This window comes from Nannospalax galili, unplaced genomic scaffold (genome assembly GCF_000622305.1).
Source record: "Nannospalax galili isolate Female #2095 unplaced genomic scaffold, S.galili_v1.0 scaffold707, whole genome shotgun sequence".
Taxonomy (NCBI): Eukaryota; Metazoa; Chordata; class Mammalia; order Rodentia; family Spalacidae; genus Nannospalax; species Nannospalax galili.
The window spans coordinates 1,294,495-1,312,502 of record NW_008356263.1 but is presented as its reverse complement, the minus strand read 5'-3'; the positions used below and the strand labels follow the sequence as shown (position 1 = coordinate 1,312,502).

The 18,008-nt window shown below is 43.4% G+C and overlaps 1 protein-coding gene across 1 annotated transcript in view; it reads left to right on the top strand.

Moving 5' to 3' along the window:
- The first annotated feature begins 3,551 nt into the window (after positions 1-3,551).
- The window catches only part of Tgm6 (transglutaminase 6), a 44,095-nt gene continuing 29,638 nt past the window's right edge, over positions 3,552-18,008 (top strand). Inside the window, exon 1 of the mRNA XM_008854515.1 lies at positions 3,552-3,612. Within this exon, the coding sequence (XP_008852737.1) occupies positions 3,552-3,612 (61 nt within the window). The remainder of the gene's footprint in view (positions 3,613-18,008) is intronic.

The window sequence follows — 18,008 nt, the reverse complement described above, 5'->3', positions numbered from 1 at the left end:
ACCTAGAAGAAATAGAATAGTTTCTAAATGTATATCATTTACCAAAATTAAAATCAGAATATAGAAATAGCTTAAACAGATCCATTACAAGTAACAAGATAGAAGCTGTAATCAAGACTCCTTTCAAAGAAAAGCTCAGTATGGCCTATAGACAGTTGTCTAATAGGACTTAAGGCCTGCTCAGTGAGAGGTAACTCAAGCATGGTACTGTAAACATACCCAAATACATATGACTAGAAAAGGCAAAGACCATAGAGAAAACCCTACTTTTGTCATAGCCCTAAACCAATATAATTTCTAAATACAATGTATTATAAATATGTCTCCTTATATTTACAGACACGTATACCTCTCATCACTCATCAAAGAAGCTTCTTTTTTTGTAACAGATGGAGATTATTACAAAGTTCCACAACTGGTCAAACACAGAGAATAAGTGTCTGTGAGGTGTCCAACCCTAAGTGACACATCTACAATCCAACCTCTACACTAAGGCTCAGGGGATACAGCAGAATAGGGGGCAGAAAGAGTATTAATGCACCTGTCAGTTCTCTCTAGAGAAGCTTCCACATGCAATAGATGGTGATTAACTCAGAAAGCCACAGCTGGTCAACGTGCAGAGAAGTGGAGACTGCAGAGTGCTTGTCCCTAAATAGGACACCTGTATCAAACTTCTGGCACCTAAGGCTCAGGGACCATTGCAAAAGAGGGAGTGGAAAGATTGTAAGAGCCAGCGGCGATGGGTGACCACAAGGAAACAGAGTTTTCCATATAGTTGGAAAGTTACTCATATGACTTACAGCAATGGTAACAACATGCCCAAGATCCATACATGCTCAAGCCAGACAAAATCCCAGCATACAAGTGGGGAAGTGGGGACGAAGTCCCAACCTTAGCTGAGGAACTATTAGCAACTGATAGCTGCTGAGAGAAAGAGACTTGGTTTTATTTAAGGGAGTGATAGTCTAACCAGGCTCCAGTGAATGGACTCACACTGAAGGACATTTGGGGACACAAACTTGACTCAGTAAGTCTTAACATATATCACAGAGAATATTAAATCCAGTGAGGGGGCTTTAAGAGAGGCTTTTTTGCAGATGGGGAAGAGGTCTAAATATGATTAATATATATTGTATGAAATTCACAAAAAAAAAAATTTTAAAGCCCAGGACTGAACAGCTTTACTGCTGAATTCTATCAGTTGTTCATCAATGCCAAAAAGGCATTTGACAAAGTTCTATATGCCTCATGATAAAAAGCCTCACAAAGCTTAGAAATAGACATAACATAAATGAAAATAATAAATGCTATATACAACAAACATAGAGCCAACATTACTTTAAGCACAGACACACTGAGAGCATTTCCTGTAAAATCGGGAATGAAACAAGGACATTCATTCTTGTCTTTCTTATTTAATTTAATATAGGCTTGAAGTCCTACCTATGGCAATACAGGGGATAAAAACAGCAGTGAAAGACGTCAAACTGCCCTTATTTGCGATGCCACGATTCTGTACTTAAAAGACCCTAGAGAATCTACTGGAAAACTCCTATCTCTAATAAACACGGGAAAGGTGCAGGACACAAAAATCAGCATTTTTTTTAGAAAAAAAGCAGTAGCCTTCTTATATACCAATAATACACTCTCAGAGAGAAAAATGAAGAAAATGTTCCATTTAAAAAAGCAACCCCTCTCCCAAACTAAGTGCTTAGAAATACATCCAAACCAGATCTTAAAAAACTCTACAATGAAAACTTCAAGACACTGTAAAAAGAAATCAAAGAAGATACTACCATATGAGCCAGCTGTCTTACTCCTGGGTATACCCAGAGAACCTCATATCCTTCTATAGAGATATTTGCTGCTCCATATTTGTTGCTGCTTTATTCACTATAGCAAGGAAATGGAAAGAACCTAGTTATCCTTCAACAGATGACTGAATAATGAAACTCTGGGGCATATATAAAGTGGAATATTATTCTGCTCTTAAGAAAAATGAAATCACAAAATTCACAGGAAAATGGATGAATCTAGAATGTATAATATTAAATAGGTCACCCAATCTCAGCAAAAATCTGCATGCTTTCCCTCAGCCTGGTCTATAATATATACACGGATATATGTAAACAAAAAAGGAAAATAAAAAAGAGTAACTTTTTAAACAAAAAAGCAGCATAGCTTTGTTTTTATTTTCATGGTGGATATGTGAATTTAACTACTTTAATTTCTGCATTCCATAAGAATACAATATGTATTATTCCTTTGAGGCAGTGATTGTGAAAGTTGTGCTTTCTTTTTAGTTCTATTGTATGTCTAATTAAAAATAAAGCAGATCTTTAAAATATATGTTAAAGATTTGAAATTTTCTCTAGGCACAGGAAATATTGAGAGTTAGATTGTGAGAATATTTTTTCAACTGATTCAATTTGAGATGCAATAAAAAAAAGCACTTAGGACTCAGAAGAAGAGTATCATTTTCCTAACAGAATTAAATTACTTTTAATCTGTTTCCTAGGAAACCTTTGCTAGAAATAGTCAAGCTACCAGCACTGAGCTAACACAGCTCTCTGTTTCTGCATTTCTTAGGAATCACCTGTTTCTACTCTGTGTTACCATAATTACTGTGTTTGTTTGCTTTTTCTTTCTTCTAACAGCGAGTTTCTTTAAGGCTAGAAATTGTGTCTTATTCATTTTTATTGTCTACCCATTGTCATCTTAGCAAGGACGGGTCTTAAACCTTTTATGAATGAACAAACAAATGAGTGAATTAATGAAAGAGAAGGAAACTGCTGGTGGCAGGAATGTGTCTAACTTCCTGCTCCTTCCCCAATATAATGTCTTGCCCAGCACTGACATTCATATGTGTCTGGTGAGTGAGAAAATGAAGTTCATAATCTGGAACAAAGTGGTAGCTGGAACAGCAAAGGCAGAGCAAGGCCTCCTCCCTGTGTTTCTGCTGGCTCGTCCTTGCTCTTGGCAACACTAGTTGTGGACTAAAGAAATAAAGGAATTTGCTGGGTGTGGTGGCGCACGCCTTTGATCCCAGCACCCTGGAGGCAGAGACAGGTTGATCTCTGTGAGTTCAAGGCCAGCCTGGGGTACATAGTGAGTTCCAGGACAGCTGGGGCTACAGGGAGACCCTGTCTCCAAAACACAAGCCCATGGGGCTGGGGGCCTGGAGGGTTATTTACATTCATACCATAACATGATGATCCAATGAGTCCTGGCTTCCAGACAGGAGATAGGTCACCAAAAGGGCCCATGGCAGGTGTGTACTAGAAGGAGGGTTTTGACCCTAAGCAGTCACACTCCAAGCCTGTGCCTGTAACCTCTCTATAATTAAAAAATTTTTAAAAATTAAAAAATTAATTAATTAATTAATTAAAAGTTTTGAGAGACTAAAACTAATTCACTCTGTGATACCATGATTAAGAAGAAAGTACAATTAGTTAACATATACTAATGAAAAAGAATATGTGTTCTAAACTCAAACTGTGTGGGTTCCGACTTTTATTCCATCGATTAGCGACTTTGCAATCTTAAGGGCCATGCATGACCTTTCTGAGCCTCCAGTAGAAACAACTCTGATGATTACTCATCTAGAAGCAGGTAAGAGCACAGTCTGGCACAGCACACAGTAAACGATACCACAATTTCTCTAAAGAGTAAAGAAAACCAAGTGTGGTAGCACATCCCTTTAATCTCAGCACTCAGGAGGCAGACGTGGGTGGATCTCTGTGAGAGCAAGGCCAGACAGATGTATATATTGCTTTTATACATATACGTATATGTATATACATACATACATACATACATACATACATACATACATACATATAGTGAGTTCGAGATCAGCTGGGAGACAGAGAGATCCTGTCTCCAAAAAAGAGGTAAAGAAAATGTTTTCTTAACATTAGATCTAATCTTTATGAGCCCTGGTCCTGTTGTGTGTCAAGAACAACATTTTCAATACGTATCAATTGCACCTTTGATCCTTCCAGTCCACACGGTCTTAGAAAGAAGACCCAGTCCTGACAACATAGATTCTTAGCCTATCATACTTCTTCTCTTGCCTTACTCCAAGATTGCATCTGGGAAGCTCACAGGATGGAGTTAGGACTCCTGGGATCTCTGTTCAGAGACACCTATCTACTCTGGTCCTTAACTGGTGACATTTGATGTGTGCCTGGCCTGCCTGGCCTTCGTAATGTTGGCTCCCAGGCCTAGAGACTGTGGTCCCTGCTTCTCAGTCTCCATGACTTCTTTCATAAATTCAGACCACTCCTGGTCAGCAAACCCTTACATCATCTCTGCTTTCCCTCCTTTGTATGTGGAATATGTGGGAACTTCTGAACTCCCACTTGCTGTAGACAGGAGACTTGTTTCGGGCCTACCTGAGTGAGTTGTCTATTAGAAGGATGGGGAGGGCCAGGTGTGCTATATATCTGTAATCCCAACACTTGGGAGGCTAGTCAGGAGGGTCTTGAATTTGAGGCTAGCCTAGCAACATAGCAGGAGCCCGTCTTAACAATAACAACAGCAAAAGCTGAAGAGGACCCACACGTCCACAGGATCAGGAGCAGCGTACAGCTTACAGGAATGGTATCCAGAACCACAGAACTGGCCTGAAAAGGAAAAGAAATCAGTAGCTGCTACTGATCTTCCTGTTCCTGATCCATCAGTGCCAGCAACACTGTGAAGTGTGAAGTTCTTTGTGTGCTTCTGCGCTAGAATCCCTGCCTGTGTCTGATTTGATGAGTACAGGTCATAAGCCAGTGGTTCTACATGCAAGAGAAGCTGAGCTTTGAGATTTCTATGTTCTAAAACTTAATGGTGGGACTAGAAACTCACAACATTCAGCAAGGGTATTCAAAATGGGCTGGGTGGGGGCTGAGGAGATGGCACCGTGGGCTAAGAGTGCTGACTATGTAAGCTTGAGGACCTGAGTTTGAATCTCCAAAACCCATGTGAAAAAGCAGGATATGCCTGTAACCCCAGTGCTTGGGAGTGGGAGTGTTTACAGAGACAGGAAGATCCTAAGAGCTTGCTGGCCAACCAGACTGGCCTAAATGGTGAGGTTCAGATTCAGTGAGTTGAGATGCTGTCCCAAGGCAGTAAGGTGGAGAGTGTTAGAGCAGGGTACCTGGTGTCCTCCTCTGGCCTCTGCAAGCACACACATGCGTACATCTACCCCACATGCATATATTACACACCACCCACGTACCCACAATAAAATTTAACTTTAATTTTAAAACAAAGACTAGGTAGCTAGACAACCTGACATTTCATGGAGCCAAAGCCCTTTTTTCATTTTATTACAAAACTTTTCCAACATACAGAAAAGTTAGAATTTTATAGTGAACACCATATGCCACCACCTAAGATTCCACCATTAACATTTCACTGTACCTGTCTCATCCGCCTATCCAATCATTCAATTATCATATTATTTTATTTTATTTCATAGGTTCATTTTGACATGCTGTCAGGAACTAGAATCTGAATTTTGCATTCAGCGTTTTTTCTTGGTTATTAAATTTACACTGAATGAAATATACAAATCTCTCTTTTTTTTACATGTATTTATTTTGTATGTGTGGAATACATGAGCCAACTCGAACCAAGAAGATCTAGAATCAGATGGCATCTAGCTATTGATAGAAAAGATGCCATCGACATTTACCTTCCAGTAGGCTCTCACTTTAGAGGGCCTTTAGAGGGTACAGGAAAATCTTTGTTGAATGAATTTTGGAAAGAATGAAAAAATGGAAGTTGGATGAATTGGTGAACAAGAAGTTCATAAGGAAGAGACTCGAGCATCCAAAGCAAAACCAAAATGTTTAATACCTACATAACGGCTTGAGGTTCACAGTAACATTAAACAGAGATGGGTGATCCAGCAATGCCTGGACACCGGGGATGGGACAAAGCTGCGTCTCTACTCCTGATTTCCCCTTGATTTTTGACGCACACACAATGGGCAAGAACAAGGTCTGCTGAGGGTGCTACAAGGGGATCTTGCCTTCTGGGTGGATGAACACTTCTTTCTCAGTCTGTCACCCAATCATTTCTCAATCACTCAATCATTGTCTCAATCACCTAATCATTGCTCTCAGGATGAGATGATACAGAGATGAATTAAGGCTTGTAGTCTTTTATTAGTGCCCATGATTTCATCCAGAGTGGGAGAGATCAGTATCACATTCATTTTACAGCTGGTTTAACAAAGACCCAGAAAGGAGAACAGACAGCATGCCACCAGACCAATCCAGATCCAGCTGTGATGTGTTCTCTGACTCACTCTCTTGTGAGGATGAGTCCCCAAGATGATATAGGTGACTCCTGGCCTGAGTACACAGATCCTACTGCAATTTAACTACTCAGACCCTGGAGTCTGCCCATGGGCAACAGCAGCCTCGTGGCTGCTAGAGCCATGGGGCTTGGAAATAGAGTTCACAGCACCATTGACGACTCAGGTGCCCCTTCAGGACATAATGCCTTGGATTTTTTCTGGTGCTCATGACCTCATCTTTAGCCTTAGCCTTTATCCCCTGTGATTTGTGTCAGTGTGAGGCTTTGCAGGGACAAAACTAGAGTCCCAAAGGGGAACCAAGGCCAGAAGCTCTCAGATACGATACCCTAAAAAATTAAGGGGACTGGAGGGATGACTCGGGTTAAGAACACTTGCTGATTTTTTGAGAACCCAGATTATGTTCCCAGCATCCATACGACAGCTCACAACCACATGTAACTCCAGTTCCAGGGGATCCAGTACCTTTTTACTCTCTTCCGTGGGCACCAGGCACAGACGTGGTGAACATACATATAGGCAAGCAAAATACTCTTATTTAAGTAGGTTATATCTACAGATATTTACCAATTTAGAAATTAACACTGAAAAACTTACAAACACTTGTTCATTTACGCCCCTGGAGCTAAGGATGTAGCTCAGTGGTAGAGTGCTCGCTTAAAAATAATGAGCCCGCTGCATCTCAGCATAAAGTATTGCTAAGAGGAGTGCTACTTATGTTCTGGAATTTGTTTGCTTTCTTTGGGATTTTTGTCTTATCGGAGGAATTGTTTTGGTTTTTGTTTTTTGCATTCTCTTTAAATGGAAGGCTTAATTGAGAACAGCTGAATTCTCCTAAGAGGCTTCTCCATTTTTTGCAGTATCACAAATCATGTAGTCACTAGAAAATTCCAATCGTGAATAAGATGAGGGGGAAAGGCAAACAAGCACCTCAGTTGTATCACAAAATTTCTTAAAGAACATGGATCTTCCTCTGAGGACCACAGTTTCCCAAAACTTAATACATGTATGAATCACCTTAGGAATTGCTCTGATGAAGAGTTTGGCTTAGCGGTTATATCAGACAACTTTCTGTTACTGTAACAAATACCTTAGATAATCAACTTTAACATGAAAGGGTTATTCTGGTTCATTGTTTGAGAGGCTTCAGTCCATGGTTAGTTGACTCCATTGCTTTGGGCCTCTTATAAGGCAGAACATCACGCAGGAACGCACAGCAGAACAAGACCAGGCAACTCATGGCTAGGACTTGAAAGTAAAGAAGATGAGCTGGGTCCCATCCCCTCCAAGGAGCACGGTGACCATCCACTAGGCCCCACCTCTCTACCATCTCCCAGTAGTGGGGGAGAGCTGGGTTCTAAGCCTTTAATACATGGACATATGGAGGACAGTCACGATCCAAACTACAGCAAGAGGTCTGGCGTTGGCCTGGAGTCTACGTGTGGAGTCTGATATGGAAACTGTTGGTTCAAGGACTCTTGGATTCAAAGCCCTGACTCTGACACCCTGAGACAGAACTACATAGATGTACTGAGCCCTGGAAATTATATAATCAAAACAACAGTAAACTTGGAAGTAAGGAAACTCAAGAAAATTCTTAGTTTCCCTAAGTGATCTTTTAAAATGGTTTCTTAAATATTTTTATTAACTCTTCGAGAACGTCATACAATGTCCTTTGATCCTCCTCCCAACTCCTTCCAGCTCCACCCTCACCTCCCTACTCACCCTACTTCATGTTTTTTCCCCACATGGAGTCTAATATGTAGTGCCTAAATACTCAGGTATGGAACCTGCTCTAGATTGTGGTCAACCTACCAGGGGCCACACCCTTAAAGAAAACTGGCTCTTCCTCTTCCAGCAGCTACCAAATCTGAATAACTCCCTGGCTAAGGGTGGGAGCTTTTGCCTACTTCCCCAACCCCCATGCTGGGATTTTTGTCTGGCTTGAACTTGAGTGGGTCTGTGCATGCTGTCACAACTGCATTGAGTTCATATGTCCAGTTGCCCTGCTGTCTGCTGGGTGCTCACATTTTGCTGATATCTTAAGCATGTGAAGAACCCATCACTAATCCAAGGTGAGGGACCTGCAGAGGCCCCTGCTGCTTTGCTCCCTCGAGAGAGAAGCACCTCTTGCTTCCTTCACTGCCCATCAAGAGGCCCTTGTTTCTTTCAACTCTCCTTAAAAAGCCAGGGGACTTTTGCACAACTTCCTCTCTATGGGACCTAGTTTGGTTGCTGGGAGTGAATGGGAGGACCACCTGGTATGAAGCCCTCACACCAGCCTCTGTCAACTGTAAGAAAAAATCCACTGCAATATGAGATACCTGGACAAACAGACAAAGCCATCGAGAGTGTTGGCGGTTGTGACAGCCAGGTTAGGATCCCAGGAGAGGGGCTCAGCTAGACTAAAGTTCTTGCACAAAAACATTCATATGTGAGGCAGAAGAACCAGCCTGAGATAGTGAGATGGCCAGCAAAAGAAATTTCTCCTCCCCTGACTTTAAAGTTGAAACAAATTCATATAGAAAAGTCAAATGCAGAAAGTGAAAAGACTCAAGTAATAATGGCAAATAAAGGATCTGCAGCCTCAGCAGGACACTACATGCCTGGTGAGTGAAGTCTGGGTTCAACTCCCATCAAAAATATGCTCCAAAACAATCTAGTTCAGAAAGAATTCTGACTTGTTGGCTTCATGCCAGGAAGCCCTCGCGTACTTGATGTCACAAGCATTTCATTTTAACAACAACCTTAGGCAGTAGATGCTTTTACCCTCCGTCTTACACATAAGAAAACTGAGGCAGAGTGGTTAAATTATTTGCCAACAGGAAACTGGGTGGTGGAGCTGGAATTTAACTCAGGCAGTCTTACTCTAGAGCAAAGATCTCAAGCAAACCAATTGACACAAGTAACTCCTGAACACATCATCTCTACCTACTACTAAGCTAAACCCCAGTTCTTGTATCCTACTGTTGGCTGTGGTATCTTGCCTGAACACTTAATTGGTATTATATAGAGCTTTTCAATGATGGGGTCTCACACTGTGGCCCCATCTGACCTGGCTGTAGCCCAGGCCGACTTTGAAGAGCAGTTCTCTTGCCTCATAGTCCTGTGTGCTGTGATGATAGGCATGAGCCACCAAGCCTGGATCTACCTGAGCACTTTGGATTAATATTACTTTTGGAAATAGCTTATTCAGCATCTTGAATTTACCATCATGCTGTTGTGGTAGAATGGCAGATGCTACCGAGCCTGTATGAGACAGACTATTCATACAGAGAAACAAAAAGACTTGATAAAAATTAGGATCAGGCTGTTACAAAATGGCTTTGAAGGCCAGGATGAAGGGTTTGAATTAGACCACAGGCAATGAGAAAGTACAGAGCATTTAGGACCAGGAGTACTACAGGGGAATGGTACTTTCAAAATGTATGTGTGTACAGAGAGAAGTTTAGCAATACACCACGCTGTTACTATTCTTTTAAATAATCTTTTTGAGCCGGGCATGGTGGCGCACACCTTTAATCCCAGCACTTGAGAGGCAGAGGCAGGCGGATCTCTGTGAGTTCGAGGCCAGCCTGTGCTCTACTAATTAACTATATTTTCTGTTTCTTTTATTTATTATTTTAATTTTTTAATTTTATGTGTATGAGTGTATTGCCTGCATGTATGTGAGTGCACCTATGTTGTGCAATGCCATGGTCAGAAGAGGGCGTCGGATTCCCCTAGAACTGGAGTTCAGGATGATTCATAGCCACCATGTGGGTGCTGGGAATCGAACTTGGGTCCTCTGCAAGAGCAATCGGTGCTCTTAACTGCTGAGGCAACTCTCCAGCCCCTCCTTTTTGTTTTGAGTTTAGCAATGTACCTAGGAGACATTGTCATATCAGCATTTATCTACCTTCCTCCCTTTAGTGAATGGCTACATCGTGTGGCTATATCCTAACTTAACCCACTGATAAGAGATATAGGTATTTTCACTTTCTATCATAATTAAAGTTGTAATAAATAATTTTACTTCTAGAAATTATTCCATTAAAGAAATAAGGGGCAGGAGAAATGGCTCAGTGGTTAACAGTACTTGCTGTTCTTCCAGAGAACTGAGTTTGGTTCCTAGCTCCCACACTGGGCCCCTCACAGCTGTTTATAACTTCAGTTTCAGGGGATCTGATGCCCTCTTCTGGCTTCTGTAGGCACTGCACTCATGTGGCACACACAAAGACAAACACATACACAAAGTAAAAATAAATCTAAAAAAAGAATACACAAAAACACATGGAAAAAATACTACATTTCTTCATAAGGACAGAAAACTAGAAACAACCTAAATTCTCAGAATTTAGAAGTAGTTAGCTAAGTAAGCATGCAACTGTACACCCGATGACAGTAATAGTGGAAATGCACACCTCCAGTCTGTGACTTGAGAATGAAGCCCAGCGTGTGGTTAAGGAAAAAGGCCAGCTTTCCAAACAACTTCTTTGTGCAATCAGGTTTCTGGAAATTCATTTATATATTTGTGGTGATATGCATGTATACTTTTTTCGGCTCCAGTTTTCTATGTATGTTATCTTTAGAGTAACAAGAATAATTAAGTATCTGACTACTCGATAGGCACAGGTTTTAATAGGGAATGCACCTGTTGTCTGTGGGTTCTGTCCCAGTGTTTTCATTGGAGTATTCTGAGTTGCTCCTGGTCTTTGACTGCTGTCTGTCATCTCTAGCCTCATTACTTGGAATCAAAGAAGGTTGGGATTGTAAAACCTAGCTTGCATCCTTAATTCACAGATGAGAGTATAAGACCTAGGAAAGGTAAATGGTTTACTGAGGATTACACAGGCATTTAGCCCAAAAATAACAGCCCAGGGCTCTACTCTCGAACAGTGCTGCTCTCCCCTAAAATCTAAGCATGAATCCTTGTTTGAGTGCAGCAGTAGCCCTAAATGTCATCCTCTGGAAGACCTTGTCCAGGCAAACCCAAGATGAAACTTAAAAGGGCCCTGAGTAAGACTGTCATTAGTGGGGAGGAGCCTGACCCTGCCAGGTAGAAAAGCAACTTCATTAGAGCTTTGGGTCTGCCCAGGCTGCAGGCTTCAGGGTATTAGCAAAGGAGCTTCCTTGGGCTAGTGCCAGATGTCAGTTAATTATAAGGCAATGTGGGCCTGAAAATTGCCCATTAAATGTGTTTGGTTTGCATCAAGTAGAACTCAACCTCTTTGCCACTTTCTATAAAAAAATCCAACCACATCCAAGACTTTTAACATTTTGTGTACTTTCCTGAATGCTTGGGTGAACCCCAGGAACAGTCATATCACATACCACTGGCACATAGCCAGGTGAGAATCTTCTCCCTGTTTACAGAGTAGGTATACCAGCCAGAGGCAGCACAGTTTCACATCACCATCTTCTACCTCGAACTTCAAACCTACTACACAGGTAGAGATGTTTGCACACATTGAAGGGGATCGATGCACCAGGGGAATGGCTCAGCCCCAAGATTCTGAGTGGTCATGAGAGTGTGCAATATCTGCTAGGGAGGGGACAGTTGAGTCCAGCTCCTAAAGCAGCCATCTCTGTTCACAAGTAATCTTAACAACCCTCAGAACCCCTGCCAAGAGGAGACTGCATTCGCTTTGCTAAGGCTCACTGTGCTAAAGTGGACTTCAGATCTAACCTGCTCACAATGTAAATGGGATAAGGAAGACCTGAACTTCAGACCCAGATTGTGTGGGTTTAAAGCTCTAGAGCTCAGGCCTCCTCAGCTTTGGGTGTGGTCAGGTGTTTGGGAGGGTATGGAGTGCTGATGTCCATCCCTGTAAGATCACAGGTCTGTGCCCCTGGAGATGCCTTACAGAAAGGAGGCAGCTGTGATCCCAGGGCTCTACTCATCTTACTTGGAGGAGAACAGACAGCATGAACTGGGCACTATGACTCCTGGACTCTGGTCTCAATGGGGCATTCTATTATCGTGTGCCTTCAAGTGGCTCTGAACTTCCAGGTTTTTGGAAGGCTGTGAGTGGTAAGAATGACTGACCATAAACATTAGCTCTTTCCCAGTCTCCCTGACCTTCCCTGTTCTGCTTCTCATTAACCTGTGACCTTCCTTGGCATCAGTTTCTCCCATAGGGCAACCCTCAACTCCATGTTTCACGGGCCTCTTGGTTGGAGACACTCCCACAGGATCCCTTCTAGGTGCAAACCAAAGCAATTACTGGGTGATTATATCTCGTAGGTGTCACTGTTGGGATGAAGAGGCCACACCTCTTCTTCCAAGCTCTGACTGTGCTGCCTAGGAGTGCCCTGAGATTTTCCTCATTAATGTGGGTCTGACCGGAGACTCTGACACGCAATCCTGGTAGTCCACACACTGTGCAGAGGCAAGGAGTTCATCAGGCTGTTGCATGGCAGGTGAGTGGGCTGCGGCTAGGGACCTGAAGGGATGGGAGGGGTCTCTGGGAGGAGCTTTCAGGGGCCACTAAAAGATGAAATTATTTTGGATTTGGTCAGTCCACAAGGTACTCCCTCATGTTCATCAGGAAATGGAGGCCTAGAGATGGAAAGAGCCACCCTTTGAGTCGTGGCTAAGGTTGAGCTAGCATCAGACCCATCACACATGCCTTGATGAATGAAAGAAGCAGCTACAGAAGGGAGAGGGAAGACTCACACCTACACATACGCACACACACTCACACACACACACACACACACACACACACACACACACGCACACACACACATAGATTTGGAGACATTTCTGAACATAGCTGGGAACCATGGACCAGATAAGAAGCAGAAAGAAGTCTCCTAGGGAGGCTTGCGGGCCACATCCTCTCCCAATTCCTGCCCCATGCACTTGAGGGCAGTAACAATTTTCCCTGAGGTGAAAATAACTACATAACCTTAAGCAGGGAGATTGGCCAATCATACCTTTGTGTTGTCATCCGAACACAAGATAGCTTGTTATAATACAAGCTATCTTACAGGCCTGCTATGAAGAGACCCAGTGAGTGTACTTTTCTCTGCCTCACAACACCTCACTTGAGCCCTGTAAGCAGTAGACTCAGAAAATGTATCTTTATAACCCCAATGTAGTAAATAGCAAACCCCTTCCCCCTCAGCCCACCCTTAAACTTGTCATGAATGCTGGGGTTTGGTAAGAAGTCAGCCAGAAGAATCAGGGACCCACACTCACAGATCTCTAAGGGATGTTTCCAATTTCATACCTTATATTTTCCATTGTTCAGCATTAGGTGAGAATTATGTGAATCAACTCTTGGTTTTATTTGTTGTTGTTGTTGTTGTTGTTTTTTACTTTCAAAAGCAGGTATTTTGATTTCCTTATCATATTTTAATATCTACATATTTCTTCCTGACAGTTGATAATATTAATGGACAGCCAGGCCTACCTGGCTCCTAGGATGGGTCTGTTCCCTAAGGACAGCCCAGACTGCCCTCTCCAAAGCAGGGACTTCTTCCACGTCAGCACTGGTACAAGGAGGCTGGCTTTGCTCCCATTGGGATTAGATTTTTCAAGACCCACCTGTGCATGCTCCCTCCTAAGCACTGATTTACCAGAACCAGCATTAACTGCCAAGAAAGATCAAAGTTGCTCAGTGTCAAATCGGTAACTATTTTGATGGGTGACCACTCCCCTGTCTTACCCTCAGTGTCTCCATCTACAAAATATTGGGATCAGGGATTGGGGAGGTGGCTCAGTGAATAAAGCCTTGCCATTCAAGCATAAGAGTCTGAGTTCAAAGCTCCAGAGCCCATGTAAAGCCAGGAATAGTGGCACACATTTGTAATCTCAGCATTCCTACAATGAGATGGGGGGGGCGCACTGGAAACAGGAGACTCCCTAGAAGCTTGCAGGCCAGCTAGCCTGGTGTACGCTACAGCAAGTAGCAACCGCAAGGTAGAAGGTGTGGGGCAACACTGTCCTCGCACCTCCACACATGCACTTGCACATATGACATGTGCACCTGTACTCACACACATGAATGCACATAGACATACACACATATCATACACGGGGGCATAGGGGGATATGTAGGGATCAGAGCTAGCACACCTAGCATATAAACTGACTGTTGGATTGAATTCAATTCCCCAGGCATTCTGGGTCTTCCTGGCTTCTTGGGAGGATCTCCCCCTCAGAACAGCAGGCCATGCTTTCTATGGGTTCTGTACATGGATAAATGAGATGCCAGATCCTGATAGCAAGTATGTCAACCACCAGGGAGACCCTCTCCCCACTTGTCCTTGCAGGGTCAGTAGTTGGCCCCAGAGCTATTTCCTACAGAGCCTTGATATGGTCCTTTTCAGCAAAGCTCTTCAATATTCCTACCAGTTTATCAGTGTTAGCAAATATAATAGGACTCTTTAGACATCACTAGTCAATCACAGGATGGATTGAATAGGATGCGCTGAATTTCAATGATTATTCAGCTCAGAAATTCTAAGAAATGAATGGAACACTCCATGTGGGATTGGCTCTGAGTTAACTACTGGTTTAAGTTGATGAGCCAGCCACTGTCCACTGATGAGAGACACAGTGGCTTCCAACAGGATCATGAAGGAAAGGGAGATTGGACAGTAGTCCCAGGAAGGCCTCAGGCAGCTCTCCAATTAATCATTTAGCTACAGAGCTCAGGCGCCCATGATGCATACTAAGGGCAGAGTCATAATGGGGCCCATTAAAAAACAATTATACTGAGGCCAGAGTCTGGGAGACGTTACTGGTTTCAACAGAGTTTCTGTGCTCTGCCTCACTGGATGCCATGCCAGGCTGGCACAGAGAATTGAGGAAGTGTCACTTAGCTCTGTGGTATCACCCAAAGGCAACAGGAAGAAAACTGTAGATATCTGGGGCGGTGTGAGGATGGTGGCAGAGACTGAATGGGTGGAACACAACCTTCTGCACATAGGACTTTTAGTTATGCTGATCTATAGGTAAGTAAACTTCAGAGGAGAGAATGAGGTTGCCAGAGACAGGAGTCTGGGCCAGGGCCAAATTGGGAGAGACTTTGAGTTCCAATAGGAGGCTTCTAGATTTCTTTTCTCTGGATCAAGAGAAATGACTTGTTGACACTCGAACAATAGCAGAGGTCCCTTCCCCACTCTGAGCCTCAGTGCCTCCATAGCAACAGGATGGATTGAATAGGATGAGCTGAAAATTGTTCCAAGGCAGGCAGGGCCAGACAATAGCTTCAGCTACTGGGTTGAAAAACGGAGAGAAAAAAAGGAAAACTGTGTGAGAGAGTTGAGGGTGTGAGGGCAAAGGTGGGGGTACTGGGGAGAAGCAGTCGACAGTTTAAAAACCCCCACCTACCTGTCAACCCAGAACTGTGCTAAGTGCCTTATACACAGGTACACCATCCACCCTTGTTGAAATCTGTTGTTCTACAACATCCAGAATATTAATGGCTTCTCCTTCCACACTCAAAGTCTCCTTGTTTACGTGGTACATTTGATCATTGCTCTACTGCCTCGCTTAATGTTTCTCAAAACCATATAAGAAAGATGTTGTAGCTGCCACTTCTCAGGGAAGGAAATCGAACCTCAGAGAGGCCTAATAACTTCCAGAGGAAGGCAGTAAGTACATGAGTCAGTGTGGCATTAATTGGTAGAACACTGGAGAGGAAGCCAGGAGGTATTGCATAAATCCTGATAATAGTATTACAATTAACACACACTTGCTGAGTTCTTAGTATATACCAGGTACTGTTTTAAATACCATAGACTATGTCATTTAAGCCCCACAACACTGGGTAGTAGGAATTGTCAGCATCCCCCTTCCACCAGGAGACGGAGTTTCAGAGAGGTCCTAACTGTCAACCCATGAGAGGTCCACTCATTTGTCTCAGTTCACACAGCTAACAAAGGGAAAAGCCTGTATTAGAACTCAAGTGTGAACTCTGAAACTAGGGTGCTAGTGCCTGACCATGGTGGAAAGAAAGGCCAAGAGGAGACCATGAGAGAGCAGGGAAGAAGGCTGGATAACCAGAGGGTCTTTGGGGAATGAAGGGAAGGCAGGCAGAAGAAATGTTCATACATGCCCTTCCTTCCCTCTGCACTTAGACTCTGTGGACCCTGAGGGAGTTCACCCTTTATGTCCCTCAGGGAGAAGGCCAGGTGCTAATAATAGGCCCTCCATGTTGTCCCCAAGTCTTAGCTCTGTCAACCAGAGGAGTTCCAGATCAAGTATTGCCTACCCTAACCCCCCGCCCTGACACACACCAGGGACTATACAACAGTCCTCACATAAGTACCCTCTGGTTGGAGAGCCAACAGGAGCCCTTGGGGTTGAGAGGTGCTTGCTTCAGCAGCTAGCCGCTGACTCCCCAAATTGTAAGGTACTTCTGGGTCACTTCACAGATAGAACAACTGAGGCCCAGAGAGAGGAAGCAGCTTGCCTAGATCCCGCCAGGAGTCAGCAACATGTCTGCCACCCTTATCAGAGACCGTACAAATACCTTCCTGCTTGTCCTATGACTTTGCAAGAGCATGAAGTTAAGAAGAACAGAAGGTCCTCCAAGTGAGGGCCCAGAATGCTGGTGAGCAACAGGCCCTTTGCCATACCCCAGCCAAGTGACAGGAAAAGTTCTTTATCCACTCATCTAATGTTCCCTGAGCGCTAAGTCCAGGGTCCTGAGTCAGGCTCTTAGGACCCTCTGAGGATGGGAACCAGATTTGAGCTTCACGGAGTTCTCAGTACAAAGGAAGAGACAGATATGTAAGCAACTCTAAAACATCCTTGAACATAGGTTAGGGACAGAAGCCTTGGCTTCAGAGACCAGAATCTGAGCTGAGCTGAGCTGACACTGAGTTATCTTGACAAGTAGACTGTAAAGTATCCCACATATGTATCTGTCTCCCCCTTAGGTTGCTCTATCCGTACATTCCTTCTCCAATGCTTTTCATCTTACTAACCCCTTGAGGAGTGGGGAAGACACTGATTAGGATGGAATTGGATATAATCACCAGAATGGTATCTTTTCTCCTGCAGAACTCTATCCCCTCCCCTAGTCCCAACCATCTCACAAATGGCAGATCAGGAGAGTGTGATGCTACTGGATCTGAATGACTCAGGTCACCTAAGAAGCCAGGTCCAGCTCATACAGGGATGGGGACAGTGAGCTCCTGAATTGAGAGGAAGTATAGAGTTTGGGACATGAGATGGTAGATCATGATTTCTAGTTTTAATACATCCACCAATGAGTAAAGGGAAGAGGTCTTAAAGGAGTACATTGGGGCTAAATGGAGAGAAATTACAGGAATAAAAACATTGGCTCAGCAACAGGAAGAACTTGCTTGTGGTGGAGGTGAGGTACCTCTTTGAAGGCTGTAAGCTGGGACCTTAAGAATTCAGCTGAAGGCCAGGGAGATGACTCAGTAGATGAGGATGGTAAGGTGCTTGCTGAACAAGCCAGGAGACCTAAATTAAATCCCCAGAACCAAGGTAAATGTGGAAAGAGGATGCACATACACCCATATCATAAACACATGCATGCACACACACACACACATACACTACTATTACTGCTAATAACAATAACAATTTTTTAAAAAAAGAATTCAGCTGAAGGAGTCAAGTGTAGTGGCAGGTGCCTATAGTCCCAGAATTTGGGAGGTGGAGGCAGGGATCAAAAATTCAAGATCATCCTCAGTTACGTAGTAAGTTTGAGCCAAGCCTTGGTAC